The sequence below is a fragment of the Syngnathus floridae genome, chromosome 19 (assembly GCF_059516105.1).
Source record: "Syngnathus floridae isolate MCC-2025c chromosome 19, RoL_Sflo_1.0, whole genome shotgun sequence".
In the NCBI taxonomy this organism is placed as follows: Eukaryota; Metazoa; Chordata; class Actinopteri; order Syngnathiformes; family Syngnathidae; genus Syngnathus; species Syngnathus floridae.
The window spans coordinates 2,874,185-2,895,902 of record NC_142431.1 but is presented as its reverse complement, the minus strand read 5'-3'; the positions used below and the strand labels follow the sequence as shown (position 1 = coordinate 2,895,902).

Sequence of the window (21,718 nt, the reverse complement as noted above, 5' to 3'; positions counted from 1 at the left end):
TCAGCTATGAAGTTCCTGGTGTCACAGCTAACATCTGATTCTGAGGTCAAGCCAACCCACGAAAAGGGTTTTGGAAAACCTGATGACACACTCGGTTCAAGTGCCGCCAAGCTAAGATTTTAAGCAAGCAATAACTCGGCCAATGACTATCATTATATAAAGAGCGTTTATAAATAGCTTGTCAATAGGAATTTCTCCAGAGTGTTTATTTTTAGGCCATCGGCTCGAGAGATAAATTAGACACGGGAAGTTAAGAAACTGACTTTAAAGTCGCATCTGTTCAAGCGGGTGATAAATCATCCATTTGATTTGACTTTTTTGTTCCTTTATAAGAGGGTTCAGGTAGCTCGCCGCCAAAGGGCTCTTTAGCTCGTACGTAGCTGTGGGCATTGCTTGAAGTGCTTTCCATTAGTCCAGTTAGGACGACATCTGTCATGAAAGCAGCTTCACACACACGTCCGGCAGCAAAGTAGCCCCTAAGCAGCCTACAGGGCACTTGCGCCGGTCTTGTTCCCGATGGCAGTCATGAGAAAATCCCAGAGGGGATGTTTGTTCTTCAGTCCCTCTCAACCACCCCATTTGGACTTGTCTTTACATTCATGTCCAGTAAGTCTCCTCTTTAAGCTGATTTGCTTTTGAGATAGCTTGGAAAGCTTTTGAGATATTTAAACCCTCCTCTCTCTCGGAGAATCTGGGGCTTACAGACGGATGACCGCTCCATTAAGATTATCATATCCCAACTCGACTTTATATCTTCATGTTGAGGGCGCTTTGTCAGACAATGATTTCAGTTGTGGAGCTCAAAATGGCTGACAAGTCCTACTTTGAATATTGCAGTGAGTTCTTTTAGTTACCGTATTTTCCGTACGATAAGGCGCAGCTAAAAACCTCCAATTTTCTCAAAAGCCGCCTTATAATCCGGTGCGCCTTATATATGGACCAATATTGAGTCACTACAGCAGCCTTTTCCAAATATATGGACTTATATATGGACAAAGTTTGGGCCATTCATTGAAGGTACGCCTTATAATCCGGTGCGTTTTATAGTGTGGAAAATACGGTAAACACAAGGCGGCGTGGTTGAATTCTTACGCGACTGTGATATTTCAACTAAGCTGACTCCACTGTGTCTGCTGGACCCTTCTCAACTCTTCATATCACCTTCTCTTGGAATTTATTACTCACTAACAAAAAAACAACACGACCCTTCCCCCTCTTTGTTCTCCTCCCCATTTTCCCGTCTTTCCCCTCCCAACAAGCGCTCGGGTGGGATTTTGTGCGGCCGAATCCCGATGGAATGGTGTTGCATTACACGGATAAAGTACGCAGATTATTTTAAAGGTGGAATAGTAAATAGCAAAGTAGGTCATATTAACAGGGGAGCGACACGGAGATTCAGAAATCCCGGTTAATCCTCCTGGAAATAAATAAAGCAAACGCACGCCGTAACTTTTGGGGTCACAAGAAACTAAATATATCCTCTTTGTTTTGTTTCAGAAAATATTAATTTGAGAAGAAGCACGTAAAAATGTTCCCACTGTGCGATTTTCAAACTGAAAAACCCGAATAACAGTTTCTTCGCACTTTTTTCCCTTCGCTCAAATCTTGCCAAGGTCTCTCAGTATTGCCTTTCTTTATCTTTGCCGTCGTCTCTCGACCTTCTTCTGGAATGCTTTGGTTGGGCTTCGTTTCTTCTTTCACGCTCGCTTTTGTCTTTATCCACTCCTTTTATTGTATTAAGTGACTCGGTTAACCGTCACCGTGTCTCTTACTGGGCCAAAGGTAAATAAAGTGTCTATGAGGAAGAATTTGTGTGTCTGCGTGTGTGTCTGTGTATGTGTTTGCATGCAAAGGGAGCTGTCTTGTCGGCGTAACAGTTAGCAGATACAACGATGCCTCATCATGACATAAGATGTCTCTTGCATTTAGACTCACAAACACACACACAGAGACACACACAGACGACTACCTTAACTTCAAAATGACTTAGTCTAGTCGGATTAATGGCTATTGTTGAATTTGGTTAAATCCACCTTTGAAGCAGTAGTGGAAGCTTTTCTCTTGTTTTCACTCTTCACACATGGATTGCTAAACAGCGGGAGCCACATGTGGTTTAGGTTAGCCGCACTTTCCCCTTTCACTGGCCCCAAACTTACCACTTATACTTTAGCGTGGTCAAGTATGACTCGCGTTTAGCGTACACGTCTCGGTGTGTGTCCTTGCATGGCCATGTTTCGGCCTGTCACCACCATTCATTCGTTCATTCATTCATTCACCATTGGATCGTTTTCAATCATTGCGACCCTCACACAATTTTGAATTGCGCAATAATGACCCAGCACTTAAGAAGAAATGAAACAGACACAACTCTAGAATCATATTAACTTTAAAAAAAAATATTTTTTAAAAAATGATTAAAAGTGAAGACAATTTGCAATTCTAGTAATGACACACAAATTTGACGCACAATTTGTTTTCGCCGGCCACATAAAATGATGTGATGGGCCGTATCTGGGCCCCCGGGCCTTGAGTTTGACACCTGCGATTTCGAAGATAGGTGGGCAGAGAAGTGCGTGTGTGGGAGAGGAAGCAATCGCGACTTGGTGTGATAAGGAACTCTGAAAGAACACAGCAAAGTGACACAAAGTTGCAGCTGCACTCTTTCATTCCTGAGATGCTTCATATCTGCTGATAAGAGGGGGAGGAGGGAAAGTTTGCGTGATTGATAGAGCTCAGGCATCCCCTAACCCTAACCCCCCCCCCCACCCCTCCGTCCTACTTCTTGACGAAATACTTAGTCACACATGTGGGAACCAGACCAGGCTCGAGTCGGGGTGTATGACTTTAATCTAGAATCATTAGCCTACTTTCATTGAGTGTAGAGAAATGGACTTTGACCTACAATCCCGTTAGGTGTATTTGCTTACTCTGCTAACTGGCTGCAAGAGTTCACCGGTTTCTACTCTGAGGTCACTTTGTTTGTGTTTCAGGGGTCTGTTTCTCTTTCGCATTCTTTGGCTTTTGGCAGGCCCAGTAAGATGAAGCGGAGGGTAAAATGACTACTTAAGTTCCGTAACGCCGTGACTAACTTCTCGTGTAATGGCCGACTGGCGGCAAATGAGTCAGAAATTGTTCAAGAGTTAGTCGACAAATTGAAGCAGTTTTTTTTTTTTTTTTTTTTAAAAGTTGATGAAGCAACAAATATTTCCATTGCACCAGCGAGACTTGTCTTAACATGTGTTCAAAAAGATTTTAATCACTTTTTGATGAAGCTGGGAAGAGTTTGATTAGGTGGCTTTGTGTGCTTGAATGTGAGGTCATTTATTTGATATTTTTTTCATTTATCCTCGGCTTTTTTTTTCTGTATTTGAGGTATTTTGTCAAGGCTTGATTTAGTTTTTTTTTTTTTTAAATCAAATTCCAGGGATTTGTTTTGTGGAGTCCTCCCAAGGATGACGTTAACATAAAGTACTCCATTTTATTTCTTCAGTTTGTCCTCCTTATTGAAAATCCACTTTTTGGTTCGTGATGGTGGATAGGGAAAAAAAAAATTTAAAACAAAAAAAACAGAATGACATGCTTGTCTGTGTGATACTCGCTCCCTGTTGACTTCGAGGTTGTTCATTTATTATGCATGCGGGGATTTCCGTTAGCCTAAACGACAGGTCAGAGTTCGATGCTCCTCTCTGACAGACGGACGGACAGATATGCGCTTGCTTTTGCAGTAGGGTTGAATCTTAATGGCCGCCATTAACCCTTTCACCTGCCTCATGCACACGGAGAGCCTGTTTACCTGCACAAAATGTTTTGTAGTGCGTACGTGTGTCGAGTTGCGGGTTGATGGCGGGGGGGGGGCACATTTGACACAATTGCTCCATGAAGGATCGACTGACGAAAAAGTGGAAAGGAAAAGCATTGTTCGTGAAGATCAACCAGCCGCTCTGTGTGAAAAGCTTTCAGTCTTTTAAGTGACTACATCTTTTTTTTTTTTTAATACTAACAACAGTTGTGCAGAGCTCTTTCAGGCGAAGGTTGCCCGAACGCAATCCTTGGCAGAAAGAATTCAAATTGATTCAGTCTCTGCCAAGTTGAGGTGGCAGAACCTGAGAACTTGTGGTTACGTGACGCTGATGGCTTGTCATTTGAGTGTTTGTCTCTATAATCCCATCTGTTACAACCCCCTGGTAAACTCCTGCAGCACTAGTGCACATATGGAACACACACACACATAGGTTACAGCTGGGAGAGTCCCGTCACCGTGCAACCCATCCTCCTTCCTTCCACCTCCCCGCAGGGCCTCAGGACTAGTCCAGGTGTCCATTCTCCCCCCCCTTCTCCCTCCACCCTGACCCTCTTTGCTCTTTTTTCCACACTTGTCTGCTTCCTCTCCATCTGTCCTGTCTATGTTTGACATGGTTTTGGAGCAGCGACAGATTCCTCACATGCAGCGTGAGGAATGAATGTGATACAGAAAAGAACATGCAGACATTGTTAGACACCAAAGGGTGACATAGGTTGGACCCAGTTCACATTCGGGTGAGCAAAAGTAGCGGAACCTGTTGTTCATCCTTTAGGATGCCGTCATTACGTTAAATCAGGGTTGTCAAACTTATTTTCGTCGCGGGCCGCATCATAGTTTCCTTCGGCGGGCCATTGAAATCCAAATAAATGTGTGGATGTCTAGTTTCAAAACAGAGACCAATAAAAACTGTTTATTAAAAAAAGAAAAAAAAATGCTAGCAATATAGCTATTTTTTCAAAAGTGAAAACAATTTGTAATTTTAGGGTTGACATATTTATTTGATGCACAATTTGTCTTTGCGGGCCAAATGAAATGATGTGACGGGCCGTATCTGGACCCCCAGGCCTTGCGTTTGACACCTGTGCATTAAATAGAAGCACAATAGGAAAATTAAAAAAAGAGTAGGGCGGCGAGTGTAAAGAGCAAAGCACCAAAGAAAAGAAAATCCTCTCGTTTTGTGCCGTTTCAGCTTCTAGGAGCTCTGAATACAGCTTATTAAGCAGAGACCAAGTGTGTGTGTGTGCGCATGCATGTAAGTGTGTGTGCGACAGCGTGATTTATTGAAACACACCTCGGTGGAAGAACTGCAATGATGAGACTGAGAGTTGGGAGTAGAAGTTGCCCCCCCCACACATTTTTTTTATTGTATTACAGAGACCAGCTTGTATCAGAGGGGAGGCAAAGAACGAGTGTAGAGTGAGAGGTGAATTCATTGTGATGTCTCTGGTAGACTATTGTTTTCAAAGACCCCCCCCCCCCTATTTTTCCTCCCCAGCATCTCTTGACTTCTATTCCCCTCCAGTGTCAGTGCTCCTCTTCATATCCCGTATTTTCCAGACTATAAGGCGCACCTTAAAACCTAAACTTTTCTCAAAAGCCCACTGCGCCTTATAGTCCGTTTGCGCCTTATATATGGACTAAATTTAAACTGGCCCGAAGCATTGTGTCATGAAATCAATCATAAGTGGCCCGCTGAAGACTATCATGAATCAAAAAGACGATGGATCATTATTTTGTGATTATAAAGTAATTTGTTGCGTCTGAAGTTGAAATAAAAAAGATAAAATGGAGAATGGTTTGGATTAAAAATCTGACACGATGCATTAATGGTGTGCCTTATAGTCCGGAAAATACGGTATACGCTTACCAATTACATTCAACAGATGACACGGAGTGTGTAGATGGAGCGACATAAATGGAGGAATAAGATAAAAAGCCAAGAGAAGTACATATACCCCTAAAAAAAATAAGGAGAGCCTGAAAGTGGGGAAATGACACACATCGGCAGGAATAAAGGGAGAGAAATAGAATGTGACAGACAGATAGGAGCGAGAGATTGAATAGATAAATGAGATTTATCTATAATGAAATCAGCTCGAGTCGGAATGGTGGAATGTGCACCATTCAGCCTTTCTGCTGTTACCGACAGATTTAGCCTTTTAATATTCTAAACATCAAGCGTGTGTTTGTTACACGAGCTGCGAGGACGCTCACTCAATGCTAACTGCAAAAGTTAACTTTTATTCCGGGAGAGACGAGCTTCTGTTGATTATTATGAGAGAGTTAACGCGCCATGTGTTTAGTCCGTCATATATAGTCGTGTCATTTCCTCAAAATAGTTTCACATGCGTTTAATGTTACAGGTCGCTTATCCAAATGTGCCACTTAGATATGCAAACTTCAATAAGTACATTATTTATTAGTAAATACAGATTATTAAGGTCAAGAAAGGTTAAAACTGATATTTTAAGGCAATATTCATTTGCAGTAAAAGAGGAAAACATTGGCACATTTTTTTTAAAATAATTTAAATATATTTCAATGCCAAAATGTCCATTAAAGAGCAGATTTTCAGATGTTTTTTTTTTTTAAAACACATGACAACTTTATTTTAAAATTAAGCCATAAGGTGCAAAAGAATACTGTGTAATTTATTTATTTTTTAAACACATGACAACTTTATTTTAAAATTAAGCCATAAGGTGCAAAAGAATACCACTTCAAGCATGTTTGTATGGACATTTACTCTTCCCAAGTCCGCTCCTTACACACAATCACATCGCCCCAGGCCAACACTCACGCACATGCACATTCACATCCACACTCAAATTGCCCACGGCTGTGCATTCAGTCCAAGGAAGCTGCTTTTTGCTCTTCAACTTGTTTGAGTGCCCCCCCCCCCCCCCCTCCCTCCCTTTTTATTTCTACACACTTGGCATACCATCACACACTCCGAGATATGCGCAGGCATACATGCACATTTTAAATCTTGCCTCTACAGACTTCAACTCCTACGGGCATGGCAACCATTACACACAGTCCATATTTTTCCAACAAAATTTTCTTTAACATTTTTGCATCGTGTGTACCTGCTTCCCTTAAAACGACATTGATTTGACTTCCATCTCTTGGGCTTAAAGACTATTAGTGTAGACGTGGACATTTAAAGCAGGTGATCCCTCTCTCGGTCTCCATGCCGCTCTTACTGGCTCTCCCAGGATAGAACAAAGCATCCTGTCCACATGGATTACTTACATTAACATGGGCAAGAAGAAGACTGTGCTCTTCAAAGAATGGCCTTTTTTTGTTGTTGTTGTTATTCTGGAACTATCCAAAGTGGAGCAAGCCTCTTCCCCTTGGAAAAAATAACTTGATAGCTCAAAATATTTTTTCAAATTTTCAAATTCGAAGAGGTGTATTGATGAAAATGTATTAATAGATTGGATTTGGACAATGCAGCCAGTCTTCACCTGTTTTCCATTATCAAGGTCCACTAACAGTTCACGGAACAAACACAAACAGTTTTAATTAATTGGCATTTGGTACGGATGGGCTGAGAGCATGTCGGAATGTTGAGGGAACAAAGGAAGATGAAGACTATGGTGTGGGAAAGAATTTCCGCCATTTTTCCTATCAGGATATAATAAAAAAATCCAAACCTTTTATCATCTTCTTGTTGCACCATTGGAGTGTACTTTAACGATCAGTGTCTGTCTCAAGGTCTTGTGGACCTGGAAAAGGATGCATGTATGCTTCAGTGGTGCCCTCTTCTAGTTGTCCTTCCCTAATGGTAAAATGTAAAAAGGCCCTTTGGCAGAATCCATGGCTGAGAAGGAACCAGGACACGGGTCTGGTGTCCCGGGGCAACAGGGCAAAAAAAAAAAATCATCACTCCCCATGAAACTGACACATTGCACCCCCCCTCCTTGTCCTCCACCACCCAGAAAAAAAAATTTCAGTCTCTTGGGTTTGTACTGAACTCCACACGTACATCTATTCATTATCGGTTCGTTCTGTAGCGAGTGAATAATGAACCCATTTAGTTGTGATCAGCATTCAGTCGCCGCAAATACCTCGAGTTGTTTTCAAGGCCATGCCAGGATTCTTGTATGACAAAAGTGTTTTCTTGTTCATTATATATATTTTTTCTGACACATTTATACGGAGGTGCCGCACAGCAATTCATGAATTACCGTCCTCAAATCAATGGTCGGGTTTCTCTGACAAGGTCGGGGAACGGTTTCTGCTTACAGGAGACACTTTGGGCTGTCAGATGGAATACAAGCGATAGCCATATTTGTGCAAGCGCGGAAAAAACGATGCGAGCATGTGTGTTTAACCGAGTGGACTCGCGTCCTTGTTCATCATGTGTTTTTTTTTATTTGGGTTCTTTTATGACAACACCGTCATTTAGAACATTCAGTGCCATTAACTCCCTCGTCAAAATGGCGGAGAATAAAAGAGTGTTAATCGATTTAGAAAACATCAGCTTGAATAATCGTGTGGCGAACGGACATCTCAAACTAGCCCGTATATTTGTTTGTTGTCCTCATTGTGAGCTTAAACTGAGACAGTGGAACAAAGCCAAAATGGCCACATTGAACAATACTGTCTGGGTTTTCGTGGACGTGTCAGCCCGAGGCGGCGGACTGCAACCCGAGTTAGAAACCGGTTGAACACACTCTAAGAACGTTTGAATTTCACAATGGCCACTCCCCGTCTTTAGTCATCGCACACCTACGTCATACGTTTGCTGAATTCAAATCATTTACATTAAGTAACATTGAATTCTAAACCGGTTTTAGAAACAGGGTCAAGCCACTTGGATTTTTTTTTTCCAACCCTCCTACTACCAAATCCGACATCCGAACAAAAATTATGTTTAACTCAGTAAACCCCTGATGAGATGTTTCATGTCTGGCCTGGCTTCTATCTGTTGGATCCCCTCATGTATTTGTTTTGTTTTGAAACATCTGAGATTTCCACCACTGCTTTTTTGTCTGCGCTAGGAGTGAGAAGTTACATTTCCACCAGGACTCTAAATGCTATCGTTAGCGATCTTTTGTTGTGAGACAGAACTGTGTCACAAACATAGATAAAAGAGCTCGTCTGACAATATATCTTTCATGTTCGGCTTATATAATTAATTTTTTTAGCGGGTCTCACAGGTCCAACAAACATTTTTCCAATTGTTATTTTTGGTGCAGTTTCTTCTTTTAAGTCTATGATTGTATTTATTATTTCTAGTGTTTACAATTTGTTCCCCGCCCGCTCCACCGCCGTCCCGCTTTGCTGTTTCAGGTTATTCTTTGTATGTTGGTGCAGGGAACCGCTTTTAGCCGGGCCAGGCTTGAACAACAGAAATGCTTCTGCTGCACAAGCACAGGATCGACTAAATCCCACCCGCTGTTCGCCGAGTAAATTGGTCAGCTTTTGGACCAACTGGTCAATTGGCGAGGTCAGCCCGAGCGATTTAGTCTACCCGACAACTGATAGCGATATTTTTCTCCTGATAGCAGGAATTTCCCTCATCTCACGTTTCTCATAATTCACCCCCCCCGTATTTCAATTTGAGCGTGTGGGCTGGCATTTAAACGTGGGTTTGTTTTCTGCTTATCTCATCCACTCCAGACCTGCTTTCCAGTCCAAAACCTTAGCTCTGGTCCAATTGGCTTAAAAGACTCACTGCATCCTGTCCGCAATGGAGAAAGCATTATGTTGTCGTATTACAGTCACGATTAAAACACGGATGTTAGGGAGATAAAGTGAGTCATGCTTGAAACGGAAAAAAAAAGCTAACGCTGCTCCTGAGTCAGTCAGTCAGCATTTTGAGGTCAAGGGTGCGGTAAAAAGGGAGGAGGGAACGAGCCGGTTCAGACATGTCGTTTGGGGATTTCGATACGAAATTACCAGCTGTGCGCTCAGTTCTGAGAGTGGAGCTAAGGGGTTGCCAAAGGGCTTAATCGTCCCCCCCTCCCCTCCTCGTAGCTTCTGATCATGGAGTTTCATGATGCCGTCATCCGCTCTCCACTTTTGCTGCGGTGGCAAATGTTTACCTGGTCATGCTTGACGGAACTCTCCATCATGCCAAATTTCACAATGCCTTCCCGTATTTTATGGCGAGCTGTTGACTGAGCACTTCTAAGTCGCACCACAACGATTAGAGACATCATGTGGGCCACCGGGCTAAGTGTCGACTTTCCTGAGAAGAGAACTGAAATCTGACCCCTCCTGGATTTTTTTTGGGTGAACTCACGGGTAGTAAAAGCACAAAAGGGGGGGGATGGGGAGTGAAGATAAGGTCTTTTTCACCCGATCCTGTCTGGTCTCCTCGGCACCAAGAATTGTCCGAGCCTGTCACTCGGTGAAGTTCCTAATAAAATGACTGCATCTTTGATTTGTTTTTGAAGCAAACCTTTGTCCAAATCTTCAGAATGAGGCCAAAACGCTGAAATTCGCCGTGAACGAGGTCATAGCTGTCCCAAATAACGACATCAGCCCCTTGGAAGCTTTTTATCAGTATATTACAAATAATGATTACAATCGCTGCAAGTTGTTTCGGGGGGGGAGAAAAAAAATGGCTTTAAACCCCAAGAGAGGAGCAGGACGAGGTTGAGGGAGGATCGTCGGGAGGGTGGAAAGGGCCAGAAATGAAAAACACACATTTGCTCTTTTACTTTCAATGGAAACTCCTGAATCAGCAGAACACACACTTGTGAGCACACACATCATAGATTCAATTACAGCATTGTGAGATGAAGGAGAAATTCTTCTGCCTTCAGCATTACCAATTAAAGTACAGCTCGGAGTGTGTTCATGTGTGTTTTTCCAGTGCCAGTTGTGTGTATTTGGTTATATGACTGCACATGCTAGCGTGTGTGTGTGTGTTGGTTCCCTGGCTTTGATGGCACTGTGCTGCAAGGGCCACTGAAGCGTGACAGGAGAAAGAGCGAGGAGGGCGTGTGTGTGTTCGTAGGAGTGCGTGTCCGCCTCTGATGTCACCTTGTATCATTTCAGGTTAATTTCACCTATTGTCAGACAAAGGGTGCAGAACACAAAAGCAAAGATGACGTGGAGCAAATGATAAGACGGAACTTTGCGCTCAGTGTCGATTGGCAGGGAAGTTTTACGTTTCCTGCATGACATCAAGTTTTCTGCTATTTGCAAATTAGTGCCATCTGAACAAAAACATTACAGAAGCAGATCAATTTCATTATATGATTATTTTTTTATTATTTTTTATTCATTAATTGAAACGTGAAAAAATAAGATTACTGTACACAAATGAAAAGACAAAAATATATATATATATATAATATAGCCAAAAAAAGAAACCATACATCATATTCACATGCCTGAAAAGGAGTGGGAAGAAGTATAACTTGAACTCGGTTAAAGAAAAAAAAAGTAAGGCTCGATACTGAGACCGTATTAAACGAGATGAAGTACTCTGGTGTCATGTATATATCGAAGTGATTTGAAATATATTAACTATCATAATGTTTTTCATCCTCGTGCATAAATATTCTTTACTTGAAACCTGTTTTTCGGAGTCTTCATCTAAAATGCATTGTTTTCATTTCAAACCAGTGGATGTTATTAAACTACGATGACACCATCCTTCAGTAAATAAATTTCACATGAGTTTTGCAGATGATTTTTATTGTTTTGACTGCGAGTAACAATGGAGGAGAGGAAATGAATACCAAAAGGATGCAAAAAGCGAGTTTCTGCATTTTGATGCACTTTTGAAGTTTCTCGAATTTCAGATAACTTGAATATTCAACAGCTTCCTTAATGCTATGTTTAAGTTATAGTAGCAGAAATCAAGATTTAGCAAATGAACCGATAACCTATCTCATAAGAGTGATCCAAGTTAATTATGAGCTATTAACATGGTTAACACGCTTTGTTGGAGGCTCCCGTGGGGTAACCTAGATACAACCGTGTCTGGCCGTTTGACCTTTTAGAGGTCGGTGTCATTTACAAATAACTGCAAAATCATTTTGAGTGACAGGGACAAATGTCTTGCCGCCGTTGAAAATTGCACCCGTCCTTTGTCACCGCGCGTCTATTGCCCCCTCTGCCCTTGAGCGGTTATCAAATTTCTCTAATTATTTTATTATGCAAATCATTCGCCATTATTTCATTAGCTAGGCAGCCAATCCCAGAAGCTGATTAGGAAGTGATTAGCATGCAGTCGTTTTCTCTCGCTCAGTGTCCTTGTGAATGGAGTGATGGGCAAGGGGCATAATGACCCCATCTGGATACAAGCTCGTGCTTAAACTTTGAAATTTGTTCAAACCGTACACACATGCTGTTGAAATGTACTTAAAAAGGACGGCATACACTTTTTTTATTGCATCCCATTTTAATTGTTGCTTTTGTTGAGTTTTGCTCAACGTGTGTGTGTGATCTCCTGCCCCTCCCACTTGTAAAGTTTAACATGGTGGGAATTTACCTCATCAATCTCCTGCCATCTGGTATTTCACTTCCCCTCTTGTGTTCCAATTCGAAGTGTAGAAAGCACACGATTGATATACAAACCTTCGAGTAAGTCGATAACATGAGCCCACCATTAAACCTCGTTGTAGCGCAGTGGTGTAGAATTATACGTTGGTGAGATTTTCTCCAATTTATGTCGTTACATGAGATAGATTTGTTTTGCAATTTGTAATATTTCTTTTGCCAGACGCTCGATGAGACTAAAATCTCTGTTGTGATGAGGAACGGATCGTTGGCATGAATGCCAGTCATCACGTTTGGAGGAAACCAGGCAACGCTCATTACCGTATTTTCCGCACTATAAGGCGCAACTAAAAACCTCCAATTTAACTTATAATCAGGTGCGCCTTATAGTGCAGAAAATACGGTACATGACCATATCATGCAGTTGATGATAGCATGTTTGAAAAACCTACTCCAAAGTGCTCTTGACCTTACACTGGGCCGATGTCTTTTCCCAGCACAATAATGCCAAGATACAAAGTGGCTTCAGGACTGAATGTTCTTGAGCCCACACTTGAAGATCCAAAAATGGCTGTGCGCACATGCTCTGATGGATTACAAGTCATGTTGCAAAGAGGAATGAGCAAACCTGTGAATACTTTCCAGATGCATCGTAAATACCTTTTAGACAGTGCTGTGTTTGATTCCAATAGATTACATGGCTATACCTTATAAAGTGAAGCTATGTGATCGTGTCTCGTAAATCCCTAACCTCAAATCTACACAAGGTTACTGTGGACTCAAAGCAGGGCCATGCAGACTTTGCAGAGAAGTACCAGACAGCAACATGTAAACTGACGCACAAGCGGCGGGGTCACAAAATCGTCACATTTCAAGATCAGCAGAATTAGCTTCCGAGTTAAGTTCAATGTGTGTTGACAGTGGCGCACTCCACGCACAAAGTGGCATCCCCACGAATTAACTCGTTGTGACAAAGACTTAACAAAACCGAACGGAACTGGACTGAAATGCACGGAGCCCGGGCTGGTTTCTCCCCCAAAGAACGCCAAGAGGAATGTGATCCAATGCGTCTCGGAGGCCGTGAGTCACAGCCAGCGATGCGGCCGGCAGCCGAAAACAGTCACTTAGTTTGACGTTAACGCGTTTCTCCCGCGGCAGCCGCTGTCTCCTCTTGGTCTCCCACTGGAGCTCCCACTCGGATCGGTGGGGGATCTCAAGGCCTGTCGTTATGCTCGACATCATGGCACGCTAAAGGAAGATGTAGCAGAAGATGAGATGGTTTAGAACAAAAAGAACATTTGCATTCTCCACAGCGTTCATGTGAAATTGTCGATTAAGTTGGTTTTTTTCCCCACATTTTTTAATCTTCTGCTGAACAATGGATCATTATGATCTGCGAAGCTGGTTATTAGTCACTTCATCAATCATCAGCTGTCATGTTTGGTCTTGATGAAACCGAATTCTGGCTGGGACTTATTGACACCATATTGCAGCTAACATGAGGAGTCATCTAATCTCGGTCCCTGCTAACAATTAAAGACTTGTATCAGATGGTACTTAACTTTTCTTTTGTACGATGCCTCGGAGCTGTGTTATTAACACAAACCACGTAAAGCTCCGAGGTCAATGAATCAGACGCCTGCTTGTAATCAGCACACCATTCCTATCAGCCACGTATCATCGCGAGTTGATTGGGTCTGCTGGCCACCAGGGACAAGCAGCGTCTCTCTGTATTAGCGAGACTTCCTGTTTGGAAGAGGGGGGGGTGCTGTCCCTGTTCCTGCAGCGGCCAGCTCACACACGCCTGCCCAGAGGTGGTGATGGGCTCAGATGATCCGCTTGAAGGCTGCTGATGATTGAGTCAGGGGTGATTGTGTCTAACCTTGATGGATGACTGTTGGAGCTCCTTCTCGTGGTGCTCTATTAATCATCTCAGAAATATTACATGGAGATGCATTGCAAAGTTTGGTCGATTACCTTTTGTCTTAATTCAAGCTTGCAGACATTTCTCTCTTCCGCTCCATTGCCAAATCGTTTTTCTTCTACTTCTACAGGAAGCTGCACGTTTGACGATGGCTTCTCCCAATGTGACTACCAACAAGATCCTTATGACGACTTTGACTGGACTCACATCAACACCCAGGAAGTGCCCTACATATCCCCATACCTGCCCAAAGGTGAGAGTACCGTAAATTTTGGACTATAAGACATGACTTTATCGCAAATTTTGAGTTTTAGCTGGTGCGGCTTATAGTCTGAAAATTACGGTATATTTTATTTCTCCATTTGCAAATATGTTAAGGATTAGCAATAATGTGGAAGCAACCAGTTGAAAAATTTGGTAGTGGTTCCATTTTGGGTTTTTTTCTGACTTTGCCGCCTTTAAGAGGATCTTTCCGTGATATTCGTCCTGGGCTCACACTAGTAAAGCAATTAAAACACATTCTACTCCCCCCCCCCTTTCCCCCCCTCTGTAATCTGTTGTGTTTTTCCATGATGGTGATGATGAGGGGGGAATTAAAAACTTCTTGCCTCGGGGTTGAGGGTCTAATTAAGAACAGGAGGTCATTAATCAAAAGAGGGGAACAGGGAAGGTTGCCCACTTTACAATGTGAAAAGTCTCTTAAGTAAAAACACACGTGCAATGTAACTGGGCTTGCAAAAAAAAAAGGTTTTTAGTAAACCACAGTGATCGCAGCTGGAAAAGATTGACTTTGTTACCATGACAACGCAACGCTATAAATGTGTCTTGCTTATCGTTATTAAAAAACGACCTCTCTGGCATTTAGCTAACTCTTATAGAAGTGTCTGTTAAGTACTCCTGGAAGGGTTCTGGCAGTTTTTGCAATGGTGATAAGACTCATCCGTGTTATCGGCATGAGATTTGGTGTTGGCGCCACGGCACTACGTTGGCTAGCATTTTGCGAAGCGTGGCAGTCGATGAACATTGACAGGCTGAGACGGCGTGAGTCACCCAACCAAAGTAGGTACTCCTGACTCACGGTGTTGTCAGCGAGCCCCACTTCAAACCTATTTGGCTTCTCGTCACGTCGGTTTTTTTTTTGCCATCTGTGGAGGAGGAGAATGGAACAACAGGCTTGGAGGTGCAAAAATGCTGTTACTTCAATTTCTTCCAAATAAATATGTATTCATATTGCAGGCTTAATACTAAAAGGAAGATGTTATTGTTGAAGAAAAAGGCGTCATCCGTTTTAACTTCACAATTTTCAGGCTCTGATGTGACATATCTAGGTCTTAATTCCGTCTCTGGGGTATTTTTAGCTTTGTTACTTTGTGTCGTCATTCCATTAATGTCCGTTTTCGACATCAGCATTTCAAAGGCAGGCTATTGGCAGATTTACAGTTTGGGGATATAAATGTTTCGTTAACCTCACATACATAAGAGAACGGCATTTTTGTTATACGGTTGTTCCCTCCCGAGACTTCATCAAAATCAATTTGTTTTACCTGTTCAAAAAAAGTTGCTCCAATTTAGTTGTATCAAGTGAAGCATATCATGCCATGGCATGTGTTGTGACATATCTGGGTCTGTGACTGATCCCTGTATTTTTAGCTAGCACACAAACTTGGCATCTTCAATCCACCTCGTGTCATCGAGTATCAGAAGGAACAGCAGTGACACCTATTGCGTGTTTTGCAAGACTAATATTAGAGCGTTTCTCAAGACCACGTGGATGGCGGCCAGTTTGGATTACGGCATTCTGCTTCCTGTTGGTTGTTTTCAAAATTCAAGTCGTCATTAAAAAAAAAAAAAAAGGCATTGAGAGAGATGAAACGACCAATGATTGACATATAGTGCACATGTACCGTATTTTCTGGACTATAAGAATACGGTAGACATTTTTGTACGCTTCAATTGAAAATATGCTACTGTTTGACCTCCCACCTATTATCACCGACAGCAATAGATTATCCGAACAATGATTAGATAATCGCTACTCTCCTATAGCCAAGTGTAGCGTTCATATTGTACCAGAGCCGCCTTTGTCTTGACACAATTTTATGCGTCCGCTTAACAACATATTGTCGGAATATTGCATATATCAACTGACGTTCGTTTGTCCAGGTTCCTACATGTACGTGGACGTGTCTCAGTATGAAGTCGGGGAGAAGGCCAGGTTCCAGCTCCCGGTGATGAAGGAGAATGACACTCACTGTATCGACTTCAACTATCTCCTCACCAGCGCTGACGGCTCCAGTCCTGGGACGCTCAATGTCCTAGTGAAGGTATTATATATCTTTATTTCACCAATATGTGGAGTAATAATGATTATTTTGGTTTGGTTCCTTCTTTGTGTCTGCAGGTTAACAAAGGTCCCCTTGCCAATCCGATCTGGAATGTAACAACATACACCGGTAACGCACAATGAGATTCTCACGTGGTTAACATTTCTTACAGCGGGGTGACACTTGACCTCTGTTGACTTTTCAGGTAAAGACTGGCTGAAGGCCGAGCTGGCCGTCTCCACCTTTTGGCCCAATGAATACCAGGTGAACTCCCCGCCTCCTTTTACCACGAACATCTGTGTTTGCTGATTTTGTTTGTGCAAATGTATTGGGACAGCTGGCAGGAAGTTTTGGCCACTGTGTGATTTTATTGTGCAACCGTTGGATGATTGGAATAGATTATGTGAATTTTTTTTTGCTGTCAAACCAGTTTGGATGTCTAGATAATGACTAAAAAAGTAGTTTTTTTTTTTTCTTTGGTGTTCACATGGACATAGCAGACGCTCCACACAGCTTCAAAAACAAACATCTCATGCTGTGAGGCATGCTAGTGATTTATTTGTGTTGACTGAGGCTCAGGAGGTGACGATCAGGCAAGAAAGACGTAGTGCGAAGCCATGGGGGGGTGACCGTGCACTTGCATCGGTGTCCCCGATTGCTGCATTTATTTTGTTATTTGAAAGTCAGTATGGAAAAGAATATATGTGTACGTTTTGGGAAATTTTAGAGGTTGGTGTCGTTTGCAGATATCGAAATAGTTGAAGGGTGTCGCTGCAGATGAGTGTCAGTGGCATGCACAAACACTTCCTGATTGAAATATGTAGCCTTGGGGACCCAATGGCGCGACTGTAAAGTGAAGGGTGGAAGAATCTTCCAAATGACCCATCTGGTGCCCATGCCTCACCCATCTCCCCCGCCCCCCTCCCCCCCGGTGACTGAAGGGAGAAGTAAACGCAAGTGTCAACATGTTGTAATTGAACGTAATCAATTCTTGTTTGCTGAGGGCTTCCGGAGGTTTTTCAGGGTATGAAACAGGTTCTTTGGGTGGAGGTGATGATGCCACCGTCTCATGTTCAAACATGCTTCTGTTGGCATTTCAGCTTGCATGATAATGAGGCTAGGGAGGTAAACGCCCGCACTTGCACAAACGATAGATTCTCCGATGATCAGATTCATATTTTCGCTTTTTGCTCGTGCTCCTGTGAGTCATTTTGAGTTGGTCGAAGCCAAGGCAGCTGTGAAAGCGTGTTTTTGCGGAGGGTGATGAATGACAGCAACTGGTTCGTGTTCAGTACTCAAAATTGTCCATACGTGGTTGTTGCAAAAAAACGCGATTGATATTTGTTAGTAGAGCCAAAAAAAACATTTCCAATGATTCAAATTTCTGTGAATCATCGACGTCATTATTTTCTATTGCAGTATTTCTGCCTTCTTCCCTATTTTTTTTTTTTTTAAATAACGTGCTGGAATATTACTTCTATATAGTGTCGAAACGGCGATTTATCGTCTCCCCTGCCATCGTATGTGTCAAATTGGAGGTCACATTGGCCTCAGTCTGGCCACATTAATGCAGATTGGGAAAAAGAAACCGTGAGAATGCAATGAAATGGGAAAGCGTAAAGAGAGAAGGAGGGAAGCGGAATGAGAAGCATACACTGTATATATACGAAGGTTTATTCTTCTGCCTTTCCCTGCAGTGGCTTCTGTTAGTTTTTTTTAATCATTTATCTGTCAGGTGTTTTATGTGTACCGAAGGAGATTACTGTGGTCCAACAGGAAGAACTATTAATCTTGGCGGGTTGTTGGACTGAATATATAAATCCAAGCAGCAAGAGAGGTCGTCATATCGTTATCTAGCCCTCCTCAGGGGTGTTCGCCAACTTCATCTCGTTGTAACTTTTGTACCTCGATTTCGCTCATGCAAACAGTAACACACTTAAAATACCGTAAACTTTGGACTATAAGACTTTTTTTTGCAAATTTTGAACCCGGAATCACGAGTTTTAGCTGGTGCGGTTTATAGTCTGAAAATTACGGTAGTTTAAAAAAAAGATGATATATTTATTTATTTATTTTATATTTTATATATGCCTAATCCTCCCCCTTCTTTGCCCACAGGTCATATTTGAAGCGGAGGTATCGGACAGGAAAACCGGCTTCATCGTTATAGATGACATTCAGGTGCTCAGCTACCCATGCGGTGAGTCATTAGCATGCCGGCAATTAGTTGTAGTTCGCTGAGTCGACGCTTATAGCTTCGGCCACTAATTAGACTGAACCGGGGATGGTTTCTGTCGCAGTCGAACGGACAGATAAGTGGGAATGAGCGGAAGGTGACTCGGGGAAGGCAGGGATGCGGCAAGAGGAGACATGTTGTAAAAACACGGGAGGGAAGACGGCGCGGAGGGAGGAATTGGGATGGGTGAAGCGGGAAATGAAACGGTATTAGGTCAATCATGGAGACGGAAGATTCTGACCACTCAGCTCTCTTTCTCTTAATGCGCACACACACACACACGCACACACGCAGCGAACAGTGGCCGACTTGTCCTGCGCTGACAGCAAAGTGATGAGGGTCACGCTCCTTTTTAAATTCACGTTACGTTCGAACCCCCCCCCCACCCGCTCTTGCTGTTTCCGCACTGCCACTCGTGCACGTGTGCAAGTTCATCAAAAAAAAAAAAAACTAGACGGGCAGGAATGAAAGCAATCGAAGCCCTTTGTCGGCATGTGTCGAGTCGCCCGGTTTGACTCGTAAAAAGACTTATTGATTCGGAAGTCATAATACTCGAACGTATCCCGCGTTCCATTTGTTACCCCGGCTCTGTTTGAGGTTGTCAAATTTTGTCGGTAAAGTGACCTGGAAGTGGCGCGAATGAATATGAAGAGAGGAGCAACTCTTAATCGAGAGCGGCAACTTCCACAGTAGAAGCATTCATTCTTCACAGCTGCATTTCAAGACACACACAGGTTTGTGTGTCTGTGTGTGCGTGTTTTCAGCTGTTATCTATGATTGCAATCGCCTCCCTGGAATAAAAATAGACTCACAGCCTCTTCGGGGGGTTCAAAAGGCTTATTCCATACCTTAGTGTGGTGCTTAAGTATTAGAAGCTGTGACATTGTGACAGCGATCTTAGCAGCCAGTGGCAATGTTGGGCTGCGGGAATCTTCTGACTCCTCTAAAATCTAATCGGAGTAATAGTGAACATATCGCCACAGGTTCGAACATGTCCTAAAGTGTACGGATCGTTTGTACCTGTGCTGTGTCTTTGTGGGGAACTTGCAAAGGGTTATTAACCAATGTGGTCTGAATCCATTGTTGATTTATTTCAGATAAATCTCCTCATTTTCTGCGTCTCGGAGATGTTGAGGTCAACGCCGGTCAGAACGCCACTTTTCAGTGTATCGCGACCGGGCGAGACACGTCCAACAATAAACTCTGGCTGCAGGTAAAGACACGCAAGAATACTCGCTTCCATGATCAAGATGGTTCAACTCGTTCCCATCTTTGTTCCATAGAGGCGAAACGGAGAAGATATCCCCGTGTCTCAGCGAAAGAACATCAACCACCGACGATTCTCTGCCTCGTTCCATCTCAACGAAGTCACCAATCAGGATCAAGATCTGTATCGTTGCGTCACCCAGTCGGAGCGCGGATCGGGGGTGTCTAACTTCGCCGGTCTTATCGTCAGAGGTGAGGGTTCATTTAAAACCGGTATCATGGATCTTCTGTCTTTGCCCGATCGAAAAATGCATCTGGAATAATATCGACTCGTGCGCCTGCGCCTGCGTGTTCTGCGTGCTTCATCTGTCATGTGCAGTTGACATGTGCTTAATAGGATGTCACCCATGTGTGTTTGCCACAAGATTCTTTTTATTCATTGACAGTGAATCGCTATCCATATTCAGATTAGCTCCCAGGCAGGGCAGGGCTAAAGGCAAGAGGCTTCCCGGAGTGACAGAAAGGGAGGGGGCGAGGTGAATCGAGAGGGAGGGGGGGGGAAAGGTAAATGTAAATAGTCGGCTCATTATCCAGAGAATATACAGTGCTCATATCAGAATAATGTCTGAATATGTAAACGGAGGTCTCATAGTTGTTATTCCGCAGATGATGTTGGCATTGGTGGAAGAAATCACGACGTTTTTATAAGAAGAAAGATGAAGTTGACTCCAAAGATTATTTATTTAATATGTGACAGATGTAACAAAAATAAGAATAATAAAGGGTAAGTGAGCTGCACGGCAGGGTTCTCGTGTCTAATCATGACTGCCACCCATCTAGATCACGATAATAATGAAAATACATTCAGGCTCAGCAAGTGAATGGTACACTTGAAATCAAGGGGGCTCTTGCATGCTGTGAAAAAGATGTTTGTGCATCTCTCAGGGATATAAGCAAAAAAAAAAAAATTAATCCCATCTGGATGTGCGAAGGGTATCACAATAAAGAAATGACGGCAGCTAGCGTGTATGTGCACGGGGCGCCACTTCATGTTTATTTATTAGGAATGAAAAGCTGAGGGGAAATCAAAGAAATATTGAACTTTTTTTTTTTTTTTACCTATTAATAAAGTATGCACTTTGAATATGTATGCAGTACGTATGTACACGGACGGAATCTGCATTAATGCCGTGTTTACACTGTTTTTCCCCGGTTTTTAAATATATTGTGAGATCGACCGAGTTTGCAGGAAATTAAGATATGACAAATGAAATGCCTGCAAGCAAGTACACACAGGCCCAGTCCACATATCTGCTCAGGGCTTGTCAAGATCAAGAACATTCCCAAAGTAGATGTTGGGAAGTCTTAAGAAAGTGAAAGAACCTTTTATTGTGTGTGCTTGGTAATCATATTGGAGTTTGTGTTTGTCAGTTGTTGTTGTTGTCTTATAGTCTTGCCCTCTGGTTCCGACAATGACACACACACACACACACACACACACTGCAATGCCAGCTTGCATTATACGCAAGCCATGGCCTGAAAAACTCCTGCAATATTATTGTCACACACACACACACACATGCGTGATTCCATACAGCTGTCCTATATTGTCCCCGTCGTGTCGTGGACTTCTTTTTTGGTTGCTCTTACAACCTCAAACATGCTTACTCATCCAAATGATAGTGACAGCTGGAGCTCCAGGTGCTTCAAGAGCAGCTTTCCGCTTGTTGATCATCCTCTGCTGTCGCGGAGGTCAA

At 42.8% G+C, this 21,718-nt stretch overlaps 1 protein-coding gene across 12 annotated transcripts in view; it reads left to right on the top strand.

Moving 5' to 3' along the window:
• Positions 1–21,718, top strand: part of ptprk (protein tyrosine phosphatase receptor type K) — a 49,339-nt gene that overhangs the window by 4,728 nt on the left and 22,893 nt on the right. For all 12 annotated transcript variants that reach the window (XM_088361503.1, XM_088361512.1, XM_088361508.1 and 9 more), the window contains 7 exons: positions 14,326–14,448; positions 16,359–16,519; positions 16,597–16,648; positions 16,725–16,783; positions 18,638–18,719; positions 19,853–19,968; positions 20,039–20,213. In XM_088361503.1, coding sequence (XP_088217629.1) covers positions 14,326–14,448; positions 16,359–16,519; positions 16,597–16,648; positions 16,725–16,783; positions 18,638–18,719; positions 19,853–19,968; positions 20,039–20,213 — 768 coding nt within the window. The remainder of the gene's footprint in view (positions 1–14,325; positions 14,449–16,358; positions 16,520–16,596; positions 16,649–16,724; positions 16,784–18,637; positions 18,720–19,852; positions 19,969–20,038; positions 20,214–21,718) is intronic.